Source organism: Bos indicus, chromosome 11 (genome assembly GCF_029378745.1).
Source record: "Bos indicus isolate NIAB-ARS_2022 breed Sahiwal x Tharparkar chromosome 11, NIAB-ARS_B.indTharparkar_mat_pri_1.0, whole genome shotgun sequence".
In the NCBI taxonomy this organism is placed as follows: Eukaryota; Metazoa; Chordata; class Mammalia; order Artiodactyla; family Bovidae; genus Bos; species Bos indicus.
In genome coordinates, this window is record NC_091770.1 from 74804332 (window position 1) to 74817041 (window position 12710).

The 12710-nt window shown below is 39.6% G+C and overlaps 1 protein-coding gene across 1 annotated transcript; it reads left to right on the forward strand.

The window, feature by feature from the left end:
* The first annotated feature begins 40 nt into the window (after positions 1-40).
* On the forward strand, positions 41-8180 carry SF3B6 (splicing factor 3b subunit 6). The gene is made up of 4 exons (XM_019970628.2): positions 41-314; positions 3013-3131; positions 7609-7747; positions 7919-8180. The coding sequence occupies exons 1-4, from the start codon at positions 285-287 to the stop codon at positions 8006-8008; spliced, it is 378 nt and encodes a 125-aa protein (XP_019826187.1). The 5' UTR covers positions 41-284; the 3' UTR covers positions 8009-8180.
* The last annotated feature ends 4530 nt before the right edge of the window (positions 8181-12710 follow it).

A 12710-nucleotide genomic window follows, 5' to 3' on the forward strand; every position in this document is an offset into this window, starting at 1 on the left:
TTCCGGTTCAGAGCCGGAAGTGCCTTGGACTTTCGCCTTTCAACCTTCCGGCCTCGTTAAGTATCTCAGACCTATTTTGCTCTGGAGTCTTATTTGTAAGAGTAGCTACGTCAGCACGTTTCGGCGTGAGACGGTGATATTCCGTCGAGTTAGAACAGCTTCCGGCGGGGTCTGGATGTTGATGTCCTGTATCTGATGCCTTGTTGCGGTCGAAAGTAAGCGAGCTCCAGAGGAGTGCGGAGAAATTCAAGTCTTTCCTGCTGTAACTTCATCAGCCCGCCAAGATGGCGATGCAAGCGGCCAAGAGGGCGAACGTGAGTGTTGGGGACTTCTGCCAAGGAAGGGGACTTGGCTGCTGGCGTGACCAGAGAGCATTCTTGGCCCTCCTTTGTCCCTTCGGGGGGAAGGATCAAAAGTTATCTGTCAGAGGGGAGATTTCATCCTGGCCCCGACCTTAGGAATGTGCTCCTTGAGTCATATTTCCGTCACTGTTGCTTTTGAGTCTGTTATCTTACTGTCAGTGATAGTGTTAACAGCCTAAGTTGCTTCACGTGTACCCGGAATCTGGCATCGGGATCTTCTCCTCGGCCTAAAAGTCAGTAGCGCAGTTGAACCCCCCAATAAATCACTTAGGCTTTCCAGCTGGAACCTGGAAGTATCTTCAGATTATGGAATTTTTGGATCCTTCATTAATGTTTTCAAAGATATTTTTTGAGCACCTTAGTATGTTCCAGACTTGAGGGAGGATCCAATAAGTCACTCATATTTATTGAACACTTACTGTGTGCCAGACACTAGTCTTAAGTACTGGAGATACAATAATGAATTAAAAAAAAAGACCTGCTGCTTACATTGTAATATTAGGGAGTGGGGTGTTATGGAAACCTAAGAAAAATTGTCTCGAGAGAGTGGTCAGCTTTAAGCTTCTGAGAGGTATACTAAGGTGAAGACATAATTGAATATGGTTAGGTGAAGATTTTTGGTAACTTCGATAATAATCATTTCAGTGGATAAACGTGGAATACGGTGGGATGAAAAAAAGGTAGAAATTGAGAAAATGGAGATAGCTTTTCCACAAGTTTTCATGTATGTACATAGACGTTGGATGACAGTTAACTTTATTTTAAAGATGTGTGATATAAGGTGTATTTGTATGCCAATGTTGCAGGAGAAAGATAGGTTAAATTCAGTAGTTTGGGGTAGGTGAGGGGTTATCATAGCAATGAGAGGGAAAGTGGATGAATGTGGATAAATGAAGATTGAATATAAGACATTTACCATTTGGTTATATCTGTTTTCTCTAATAAGCAAGAGCCAAGGTTGTCATCTGGGATGAGCAGGGAAGAGAGGATACAGTTCAACTCAGATGTCAGAGGGAGTGTTGATGGTAAGGTTTGAGGAAAGAGGAGAAAATGTGATATAGTGTCTTGCAGAGTTAGAAAGCGGATTTACTAGAAAGTATGTTGTGATTATCTGACAGTGTTAATTATCTACTTGAACTGAACCTTAAATCTTAACGTCTAAAACTTGATTGTACTTGTTTACCATTTGTCGCCACTAATAGCCTGAGGGCTGGGAATAAGTTATCTTGTTCTTCCACTTATACAACACTTTATTGTTAATGCCTGAAATAGACATTTAATAGTTTATGTGCTGGTTTAATAGTTATTGTGCACATTAGTAATGTCCAGTATGTAATTAGTATGTTAACAAGGAGCACAAGAATGAAATCTGGACTGGAGATACATATTTGGGAGTCATCGACTCAGGGTGGAAAGCATGTGTAGTTAAGAGACCAAAGTAATGTAGAGATAAGGGGAGTATATGAAGAGTCAAGAAAAGAAGTCTAAAGGTAAAACTCTTTGGAAAATCCTATTTTAATGGCCAAAGAAGACTGAGGACTACTAGCCAGAGAATTAGGAGGAATCCAAGGCGATAGAGTGTCAGGAATAGTCAAGAAGGTGATAGTGAACAGTGTCAGAAGCCTCAGAGGAGCTGATGAGAATTGAACACTAAGTGAAAGGTCTTAGTGCATAAAAACAATTTTCATCAGAGTGCTTGGGTAGAGCTAGATTGTGGTAGGTTAATGAGTGTCATGAAGTAAAGAATAAGAGGCAGTGAGTATATACACTGCATCTTTTCAGATGGTTGACTGAAAGAAAAGAAAAAAGGAGCAAGATGGGATAGTAAGTAGAGAGCTCTTTTTTGTCCCCTTCATTCTGTAATCCTAATGTATAACAAAGGTGCTCACTAAATATTTGAATGAAGAGGGATCCAAAGTGTTTTATTTTGTGTGACAATTGGGAGTATATAAGCAACTGTTCACGTGAGGAATAAGAGAAGCCAATGGTGAGGAAAAGGCTATAAATTCAAAGGAGAGAGGGGATCATTGATAGAACAAGTTTCTGAGACCAGAAAAGGGTCATCAGTAGGAGTTTTATTATCCAGCAAACAGGAAGCAGTTCCCTTGTTCTTCCCCACAAATGTCTGTAGCATTGAGGACTTTTAAATGAGGTTGGATATCTTTGTTTACCTGTAGTGACTAAAAATCTGGATTTTGTAGTAGTGTAGTAGTAGTGAAGTCGCTCAGTCGTGTCCAACTCTTTGCAACCCCTTGGACTGTAGCCTACCAGGCTCCTCCATCTATGGGATTTTCTAGGCAAGAATACTGGATTGGGTTGCCATTTCCTTGTCCAGGAGATCTTCTCGACCCAGGGATTGAACCTGGGTCTCCCACATTGTAGGCAGACGCTTTACCATCTGAACCACCATGGAAGTCCTGGATTTTGTAATAGCCTCTTATTAGTTCCTACTAACAGCCCTCCCTATAACCAGCATCCAGTTGCTTTTCCCAAGAGCATTCCATTTTCATTAATGTCAGATTACAGTTCTTACTCTTGGTGTATAAAAATTATGTATCTTTTTTTTTTTAGAATGTATTATGAGACAATTTTTCAAATAGTAGCTCTCTTGCCTCTGATTATAATGATAACCCATTATCTTTCATTTTAGATTCGACTTCCACCAGAAGTAAATCGGATTTTGTATATAAGAAATTTGCCTTACAAAATCACAGCTGAAGAAATGTATGATATATTTGGGAAATATGGACCTATTCGTCAAATCAGAGTGTGAGTCTTACTGAAACTTTTGAAATGTCATTTAGAGAAATGATTGTGTAATTTATAATCTCAGAATTAACAGCTGACAGAGGGCCTTACCAAGAGGCTAGAGACCCTCATGATCCAACTCATTGAAAGCCAAGAATGGTAGTTGTGAAATTATAGAGAGCATGAAGTAGTAATGAGTGGTTTGAAGGCAACAGATGGGAAGAAAAAGAATTGACATTTTTTATATAGCTACTATTTTAAAGAAGTATTCTACTGTGGTTACTCTTAATTTTCTCAACAGTCTTTACTGTCTCCTTTACTGACTCCAAAATTTCTGAGTAAGTTGTGTAAAGAGATATAAAAGTAACAGAAAAATGTTTTTTTTTTTTTCCAACTACACCTTTCTATTGAAGATTTAGAAGTATAGGGCAAAGTAATTATAAATCCATGTTTTAATTTAATCTAAAGATTGGGGCTTCAGATGATATCTGTTGAACATCTTCTGTATGCCATTTGTCCTAATAGGTGCTTTTATTTGCATCACTGACACTACAACCCTGTGTGGAAGTGATAGGGTGTCTGTTTCACAGGTGAGGCTACTAAAGCTCAGAGAGTAAAAGTATCAGTACTTTTCAAGTTTCACCCAGCTCTTTAGTGATAAAATCTTGTGATTCTAAATTGAATCTCTGCATAGTACCACAGCTGCTGTCCTTTTAACTAGTATACGTGAGCAAATTAACTAGGAGTCCATCTAAGAGGATTTCTAAAGGTTTTATTTTCCATTGGAATTCTTTTATGACTTGACAGTTCCTTCTTGGCTTTTAGAACTCTGTGAGATCTTGAGGATTCTCCTTTTCAGTGATCACTGTTCTTCCAAAAAGTAAACGAAGAGCTAGAAATGTACCATCATTGGTACTCAGAAGTGAAATGAAAATGAAGTGTTACAGACTAATTGTCTTTTTAAGGAACTCTTTTTTTTCCCCCAAATTTGATAAAACTTTTGGGCCCTTTCTGCAGAATACACACAACATTTCACGTGATTTCAGTGGGTACATGAGCTCTAGGTTAAGAACTCCTGTTTGAGACATACAAGAATGGTATCCCTTGACTTGGGGTTCAGGAGACAAGATTCTGCTTCAGAATGAGTCATGTGACTCTAGACAAGTTGCCTGGCTTTTTCCTCACATAGAAGATAATCTGAATGGATAGTGCCTTTCAGCTTTTAACATGGAGGCAGTATGATAACCTAGGTTCAAATACTCACTGGGTACTTGCTAGTCATATGAAACAACAAAATAGTTAACCTTCTGGAGTTTATCTATGATATAAAATCTTTCTAGAAGAATTTCCCAGAGGATCAAATTAGATAGTTCACACTTTGAGTATTTCCTTCCCAATGTGCATCAGCTACCCCCTCTCCGTGCTCCCATAGCTGCTTCTCTTAGTTGTCATATGGTTTTGCTGTTGACTGTGTGCTCACGTGTGGCTCCTGCCAGCCTTTGGATTCTTCCAGGGTAGGTAACCATATATTCTTTTCACTTATGTTGACAACTCTTGTTGTGCCTGACACATGCTAAGCACCCGGTGCCTGTAAGTAAATGAATAATATAGAAAGTGGCAGTGTATTTATGAAGGTATAACAAAATTTATTGATAGTACACAATTAAGAGATTAGTGGAGTTAAGTCAATATAAAGATTGCAGAGTAGCTCAGGGCCTTAGAACTCTCAGTCCGCTGTCTGGGATGGATTTCCACCCAGCTCATCTCATTTCTGGCTCCTCATTCTTCAGATCTCAGCTTTAATGCCAGAGTGGTTTTCCTAGACCACCCTAGCTAAAGTAACCCCTATCTTCCCATTAATCTCTCATTAACTGCAACTGTTTTACATCTATTTACATAATATCTTTCTCCTGCATGAAAAGAGCCCCTTGAAGGAAGGGATGATGCTCATCTTTTTCACTATTGGATTTCCAGCACCTGTCACGTAGAAAGAACGCTATGTATATTTGTTGAATAAATTCATAAAAGTTTGGTGTGCAAGAACTTGGGTCTAAGTTACTGATTGAGGAACAGATGTTTCCTATCCTGTAGCTGTGGGCATGCTCTGTGGCACCCAGCAGTAGGGTGAGTGGCCTTCTCAGTTTGCCCAGAGCCAAGGAGTTTTCTGGGACAGTGGACTTTCAGTGCCCAGACCTGGACAGTCTTGGGCAAACCCGGCTGATTTGTCAGCTTACCTGGCATGTAGCAGACTCTCTGTGCTTTGAATTTTTTAAAGCTCTTTCATACTTGTTACATCTTTTGTTTTTTAAAACCATGTGTGAGGTAGGATGTCACTATTTGACACATGAAAACAGCTGAAGCTCAGAGAGGTTGTTCCATGAGTAGATCTCCTTACTTTTACTTTAAGCTTTTACCATTGATCTAGAAAATAATGTTGCAGGAATTCCCTGGTGATCCAGTGGTTAAGATCCAAGCTCTCACTGCTGAGGACCCAGTTTTAGTCCCTGTTCAGGGAACTAAAATCCTATAAATTGTGTGGTGTGGCCAAAGAAAGAAAATACTGTTGACTCAGCACCTAACATATATTAATAGTAGGTACCAAGTATATATTTTTAATTAAAATTACAATGTAGATTTCAAGATACTAGGTTGATAATTAGGGGCTGGGGCACTTGAGATGGAGCATCTTTAAAATGGGTTTAGTGCCTGTCGTGCTTCTACTTCCTAAGAAGATGTAAGAGGAAAAAGAGAGATGCTCTTGTTTTGTTAGCTTCCTGGAAAAAAGATGTGTGTGAGAACTGATAGGAAAAAGTAGATCTCCATCCTTCAGATGCTTATTAGCACTTGCTGTATGCATAGCAACTGTAGGAGTAAAATTAAAAAAAAAAAAACATTTATTTGCCCTTTTGGAACTTAAATTTTTACTTTTTTTTTTTTAATGGTTTTATTCCAAAATAAAAATTAAGTGGACTTATGGGGAAAATCTTTGGGACAGTGTTTTTTTCCTTTGAGCATTCCCCAATATTTCAAAACTAAGCATTCTTGAAAATGGTTAAAAGTCAGAAGTTGTTACTTTCAGTGAGTAAAGAGTATAATAAAATTCTTCATCAGGCCCATGCAGTCTGACAAAGTGAGAGCATTCTATGGTCCTGGCACCCTTCAACCCCCTCAGCCCCCTACACCTCTCCCTTTTACAGGAAGCACAAGCTCTGACCAGGGCCCAGAACTGTAGTCTCATCCTAGATCAAATCTAGGCAGGTGCCTCCCCTTCCCGTGGGCCCACTGCCTTCCCTTGACCCTGTGCAGTCACCGTGGCAGTTGATAAACCTTATTGTGCAGTTGCGTTGGGTGGCTGGAACTCAGATGAAGGCAAGGGGATATCCATCTTTAGCTTACCGGAGCATAAGCTGAATAGGACCTCTGCCCGCTGTCCCCACTCATAAGTGCATGGCCATCTGCCACCTGCAGTTTGTTGCTCCTCACGCTTCTTCCCTAGCTGCTCCCCTAACTGAAGCTGTGTGAGGAGAGGAGGTGGCAGCCCTATAGCTTCCCTACACAAGAAGCAGCTCCATATCCATGAGCTTCTGTGTTCAGCCACCTGCCAGCATTCTTCTCTGACTCACAGGTACCCCACCAACAAGGACACTTCAAACCCAATCCCTCCAGAAACCCAGCCCTTTTCCCTGGCTACAGAGGGCTGTGTAATGCATAAAAGTGCAGATGTTAACTAAAAGTGAATGTCTGAAGGTTAGCAGTTGAATCTTGTTTTGAAAGGACAAAGAATCTTCTAAGGAAAATGGAAGAAACTACATTAGCTCTCTCTTTACATCGGAGGACACCTGTCCTGGTCATAAAGGATGGTGGTTGAATGTTTTTAATTTTGCCATCTTCTTGGTAGGGGCTTCCTTCCAACCCCACTCCTGCCACAGACACAAAATTTATTTTTATGGATTTTATAAGCTTTAGTAAAATACTACCCAGAAACGTTTGTTCGCTACATTGATGGAGAATGTCTTGTGTTTAAGAATTGGAACTAAAATTAGAGTGAGGGAGAAAATCAAAATCTTTAGAAACAAGGGACTAGTGTGGTAAATAACCAAAACGTGTTGTTTCTGTTACATAAATGGACATTAAGAAAAGCTGCATCCTAGACATCCTTGGTAATAACAGCTATCACTCCTAAGGTACTATACTTACCAGTGTAAGACTAAAAATTGATTCTTAGTATGAGCAGTAGGAGAGTGAACATGAGGACTGCTCTCTCTTAGTAGGGTAGTGAACATGAAGACTGAACATTTCAAGCTGGTTCTTTGCTGCTCTTGTTTTAGTAACCATATTAGTATTCTTAATATAGTAAGTTTCATCTGAGATATGGTACTTAAAAATTACCTAATTCAAGAAATTAAAGGCTTATTCAGCATACCTGCCATAATATCTATTTCCCCTAAAGGTTTTCAGGTAAATGTGTATTTTAATTAAGTCCAATTCCACTTTGTAGGGGGAACACACCTGAAACTAGAGGAACAGCTTATGTGGTCTATGAGGACATCTTTGATGCCAAGAATGCATGTGATCACCTGTCAGGATTCAATGTTTGTAACAGATACCTTGTGGTTTTGTACTATAATGCCAACAGGGTAAGTACAGCCACAGTTCTCATCACTTGGGGAACCCATGTAAGAGTTCGTGGAGGGTTGTACCATTAGGGGAGATGTATCTCCAGAGTTCTTTTCTAGCTAGTGCTATTGGTAAAATTCATTTGACTGTAGGTTGGTAACTGTTAACTTTTGTCCTTACTACACTTTCAGGCATTTCAGAAGATGGACACAAAGAAGAAGGAAGAACAGTTGAAGCTCCTTAAGGAGAAATATGGCATCAACACAGATCCACCAAAGTAAACGTTTTCTGCATTTTCACTTTGGACTAAAACCCGTGAATGACCACCACTATTTTTTTTTTTTTTTAATGCTGAATATTGTGATTTCTTATTTGAGATTGAAAAAGACCCACTTGAAACTGATATATGTTAGAATATATTATGTTAATAAACTTGTAGCTTTTGGTAAAACATGTCAGTGTTTTCTCAAAATTTTTCCTATATTATACCAGGAAAAAAAGATAATAATAAAACAGCAATTGAACCATATCAAGAATTATTCAGTAGTAGGTGGTCCTAGAGACCGAGCTTCTTAAGAATGGGGACCTTTTGATACTCTCAATACCACCAGTGACCAATCCAGTGCTTAGCCATCAGGGGAACTTATTAAGAGCATTGTTCCTTATTGAATGTCTATTAATAATGAAATCTACATAATAACTCAGTGAAGGTAGGTATCTCCATTTTGCAGATAAGGAAACCAAAGTTTATCATTTTGAGTGAATGAATAAAATGTTTTTTGACATCAACTACTTATTAACCACATGAGTACATTTGAATGATACTTGGTTTACAGTTAGTGAAATGCCTTTGTCAGTTATTGGTACCCTTGTCCTTAGAGGTTTATTCTAGAAATGGTCATTCAGATGGTAATGCATTGTTAGAAGCGTGAGAGCAAGCTGCCAGGGTGGTGGTATTTGTTGTTACATGTCTAAGCTGTATTTATGTATTCTTTCCCTTTAGTTAATAAGTGTCTGTGTATATTTTGGACCTTAGCTCATAGTATATCTTTGCCATAAATAAAATACTTAATGCTTAGTCTTATAATCACAAACTCCCATGGCATGGAAATAGTATGTTTATTACCATATTCATCATAGCTCAGCAGCTTGGAGGAGATAGCTATAATTTTCTTTTTATAGTGTAGGCATGGGCCAAATGGAGAAACATGGACTAATTGTTTTGTATATAACTATAACCCAAAATCAATTTGAAATGTACAGGCACTGAATCATTTAAATGGACAAAGCCTATTCTACTTTTAAATGCATTTAGCTTTGAAATCTATCATTACTGTAAGAAAATAGACTATTTTATACTTTTTGTACTGTCTTCTCAAAGCCTACTATTGAAAATCAAGAAATAATTGTCTTATTTATTAACTCTGTCTGAGTGCTTTTTGAAAGCACTGTCAAAGAGTAGAAAAGAGTCATTTATTTCTAAGAAGGGCAGGCAGATGACAAAGGAGCCGCAGCTATAATTTTCTCGTGGATGCTTTTATGAGTTCCTTATTTTTGTAATGCTCAGTGTGCTTTTAGATACTTATAAATATAAAAAGAATTTTCTAAAAGACTTTTGTAAGGAGAAAACAAATTAGACCTACTTACAGTGTGGTTTGTCTACAGACTGACTTGCCCCTAATATAAGTTGTTTTAAATTAGTAACAAGGGGGAATTCCTGACAGTTATAACTGGTCTATCATTTGGATTATATATCTGTTAGTTGAATTCCATGACCTAAAGTTAAGAGTTTTTTAAAAATGCCCTCTAATTGGAAATTTTTAGCCAGTTCCAGTTACGTTACAAGAACATTAATTCAGGGGACACATCCCGAGCCCCTGCTCTGTTCTCTGTTTGTAGTGAAATGCTGAGGACATAGTTATAGCCAGTCCTCTGCACCACGCATTGAAGGCGTGGTTTCTCAAAATGCTTTTAAGAGTACAAGGAATCGAGACTTCCCTGGCAGTCCAGTGGTTAATACTTCACCTTCCAAGGCAGGGGATGTGGGTTCGATTTCCGGTCTGAGAGCTAAGATCCACATGTTTTGTGACCAAAAAAAAAAAAAACAGAACATAAAACAGAAGCAATATTGTAACAAAGACTTTTAAAATGGTCCTTATTTAAAAAAAAATTCTTAAATCCAGGGGGACATGGAAGCCACCTGGGGAGCTTAAAAAAAAGGGAATGATTGTGTTCATGTGCATGTATGTACACACACACATGTGCCAGAGCTGCTTTACATCCATGTAGGTTAGGTTTCAAGTTTCCAGGAAAGATTTTGTATGAATAGAGAATTCATTGACTGGAAGTTTGAAAATGACTGACACAACATATATTTCATCATCACCTTCTTGCTTAACAACTTTTGGTGGCTCGCACAAGATGATGCCCAAACCCTTGTCATATTGCATCGCAATTTTCTGTGTTATCTTTTAAGAGTGTCAGTAAAGCAGGGCCTGTGAAGCCTAGCGCCCTACCCTCTCCACGTGCTAGCTAGTAGGTATTTGCTTTTATTCCCCCCTCCTCTTAGTGTCTCCTGTTACCGCCTCGGCTATGAGTAAGTACTCTAGACTGAGATCATTTACTTGGTTCCATAATGGGCACCTGAAATGGTCCTGGTGCTATTTTTAGTTACCTTATTGGTGTCACAGCAGAAAACATGATGATAATCTTTTATACAGGCTGACTTCTGAGGAATTCTCATAGGCCTTTTGTACCACTGAGGAAAGCGAGGAACCAAGACGTTCTGAAGGAAACACCCCAGAAAGGAGTGAGGGTAGCACCTTCTGACTGGTCTGGTCCCAGCATAGAGGTAAGCACAGGGACTGGTGACTGAAAGCAAAGTAGCCCCTTTCTCATTTCATTTTCTCCATCTTAAAGCACTGCTTCTTCATTAGCTCATGAGTCCTCAGCAGAGGAATACAGCCAGGACATTTTGGAGACAAAAGGGTTCGATAAAATAGCCAAAATGTATCATATCACATACATGACACATTTTGTGATTTGTTACCAACAAGTCTGTGAAGGAAACTTAACAGCACTTGCCCCTCCCTCCATCTTGAAACAATTCTAAGACACCAGTGACAGAAGAACCCTGACGATGGCCAAGAGCTTTTCTCACTCATGCCAACTAAAAAATCTCTTAGCAACATTGCCATGGGCTCTCCTGACATACATAACCCATATCAATCAGCGGGCTGGTTTTAAAACCTAACTGGAAATTCCGGTAAGTTATAGTAAAGGCAGATGAAACTATTAATAAGCAGCATGCTGCTGCTGCTAAGTCGCTTCAGTCATGTCTGACTCTGTGTGACCCCATAGATGGCAGCCCACCAGGCTCCCATCCCTGGGATTCTCCAGGCAAGAACACTGGAGTGGGTTGCTATTGCCTTCTCCAATGCATGAAAGTGAAACGTGAAAGTAAAGTCGCTCAGTCCTGTCCTCTTAGCGACCCATGGAACGCAGCCTACCAGGCTCCTCCATCCATGGGATTTTCCAGGCAAGAGTACTGGAGTGGGGTGCCATTGCCTTTCCCAATAAGCAGCATAGATAGAAACAAGTTCAGAATCATATATTCTTCTCAGAAGTAATGCTCCAGTGTAAAGTTAGAGCAAATCTAGATGAAAATAAGTACATACTTATTATCACAAGTAATGTCCCACTTATTATCACAAGTAATGTGAGTGAGTGTATGGCTTTGAAGCATAACACATCATCATTTCTTTAGATGCACAAAGTGCACTTTTCCATCTTTTCCAAGAAGGGAGTGCATCTCTTTAAGTCCAAATGTAGATTTCATGATCGATGACCTGAAGTGCTCAAATCCAGCATTTGATGACTAAGCTATGGGGTTTGGACAAAATGTATTCCTTCAGTTACAGTTACTCAGAAGAGGATTCTGAGCCTGTGAAAGAAGTGGCAAGCAATACCTACTTTGTAGGGCTGCTTAGTGGAGAAGGAAATGGCAACCCACTTCAGTATTCTTGCCTAGAGAATCCCGTAGACAGAGGAGCCTGGTGGGCTGCTGTTCATGGGGTCACACAGAGTCAGACATGACTGAAGTGACTTAGCAGCAGCAGCAGCAGCAGCAGCAGCAGCAGCAGCAGGGCTGCTTAGAAGGTTGGTGGTAGTTTTTATTTTAAAATTAGAAAAAAATAAGACTAGAACAAGGCCCACTAAGTACAATAGGTACATCAGAGTGGTATGTATGCTACATAAACTTTTGAAAGTTCACTTCATGCACTTTGCTTTTAGGAAAGACCTACATGAACACCTGTTTTTGCTATGCAAAAGAAATCCACAGAGGATTTTTGCTTTTATGGAAAAAGGAGAAAAGCAAAAATAGCATTCAGAGTGGTTAAGAGGCAGCATGAACCCTGAGCAGTGACTGATAGCACCAAGCTCCTTCCCCATGAACTATACAGCATCAAGCCGTCATAGCTTTGAACTGAGTCTGTGAGCATCTGTGCTCTTATCTTGATTTATTTTGTGCATCCATTAGCAAGATGTGCCCTGGTGTAACTGCTTCACTTCACACCATTTCAGCTTACAAAAGGTTTCACAGGCATGCTGTACTTTCTACTTTCGGATAGTGGGGAAACCTGTACTACATAATATCACTGTCCTGGCTACTTCTCTTCCATTCTTTTCCACAAGGGCAACTGACTTATGTGGTCCTTAAAGCACTTCCTTTGACGACTGTGGTCCTTAAAACACTTCCTTTAAGGACCACATACATCAGACATAAGAGATGCAGGTTCGATCCCTGGTTTGGGAAGATCCCCTGGAGGAGATGGCACCCCACTCCAATATTCTGGCCAGGAGAATCCCATGAACAGAAGAGTCTGGCAGACTCTCAGTCCATGATGTCACAAAAAGTCGAACACAACTGAGTGTCTGAGTACACTTAAAGCACTTCCTACCTTCAGTAAGGATGGACAGGCA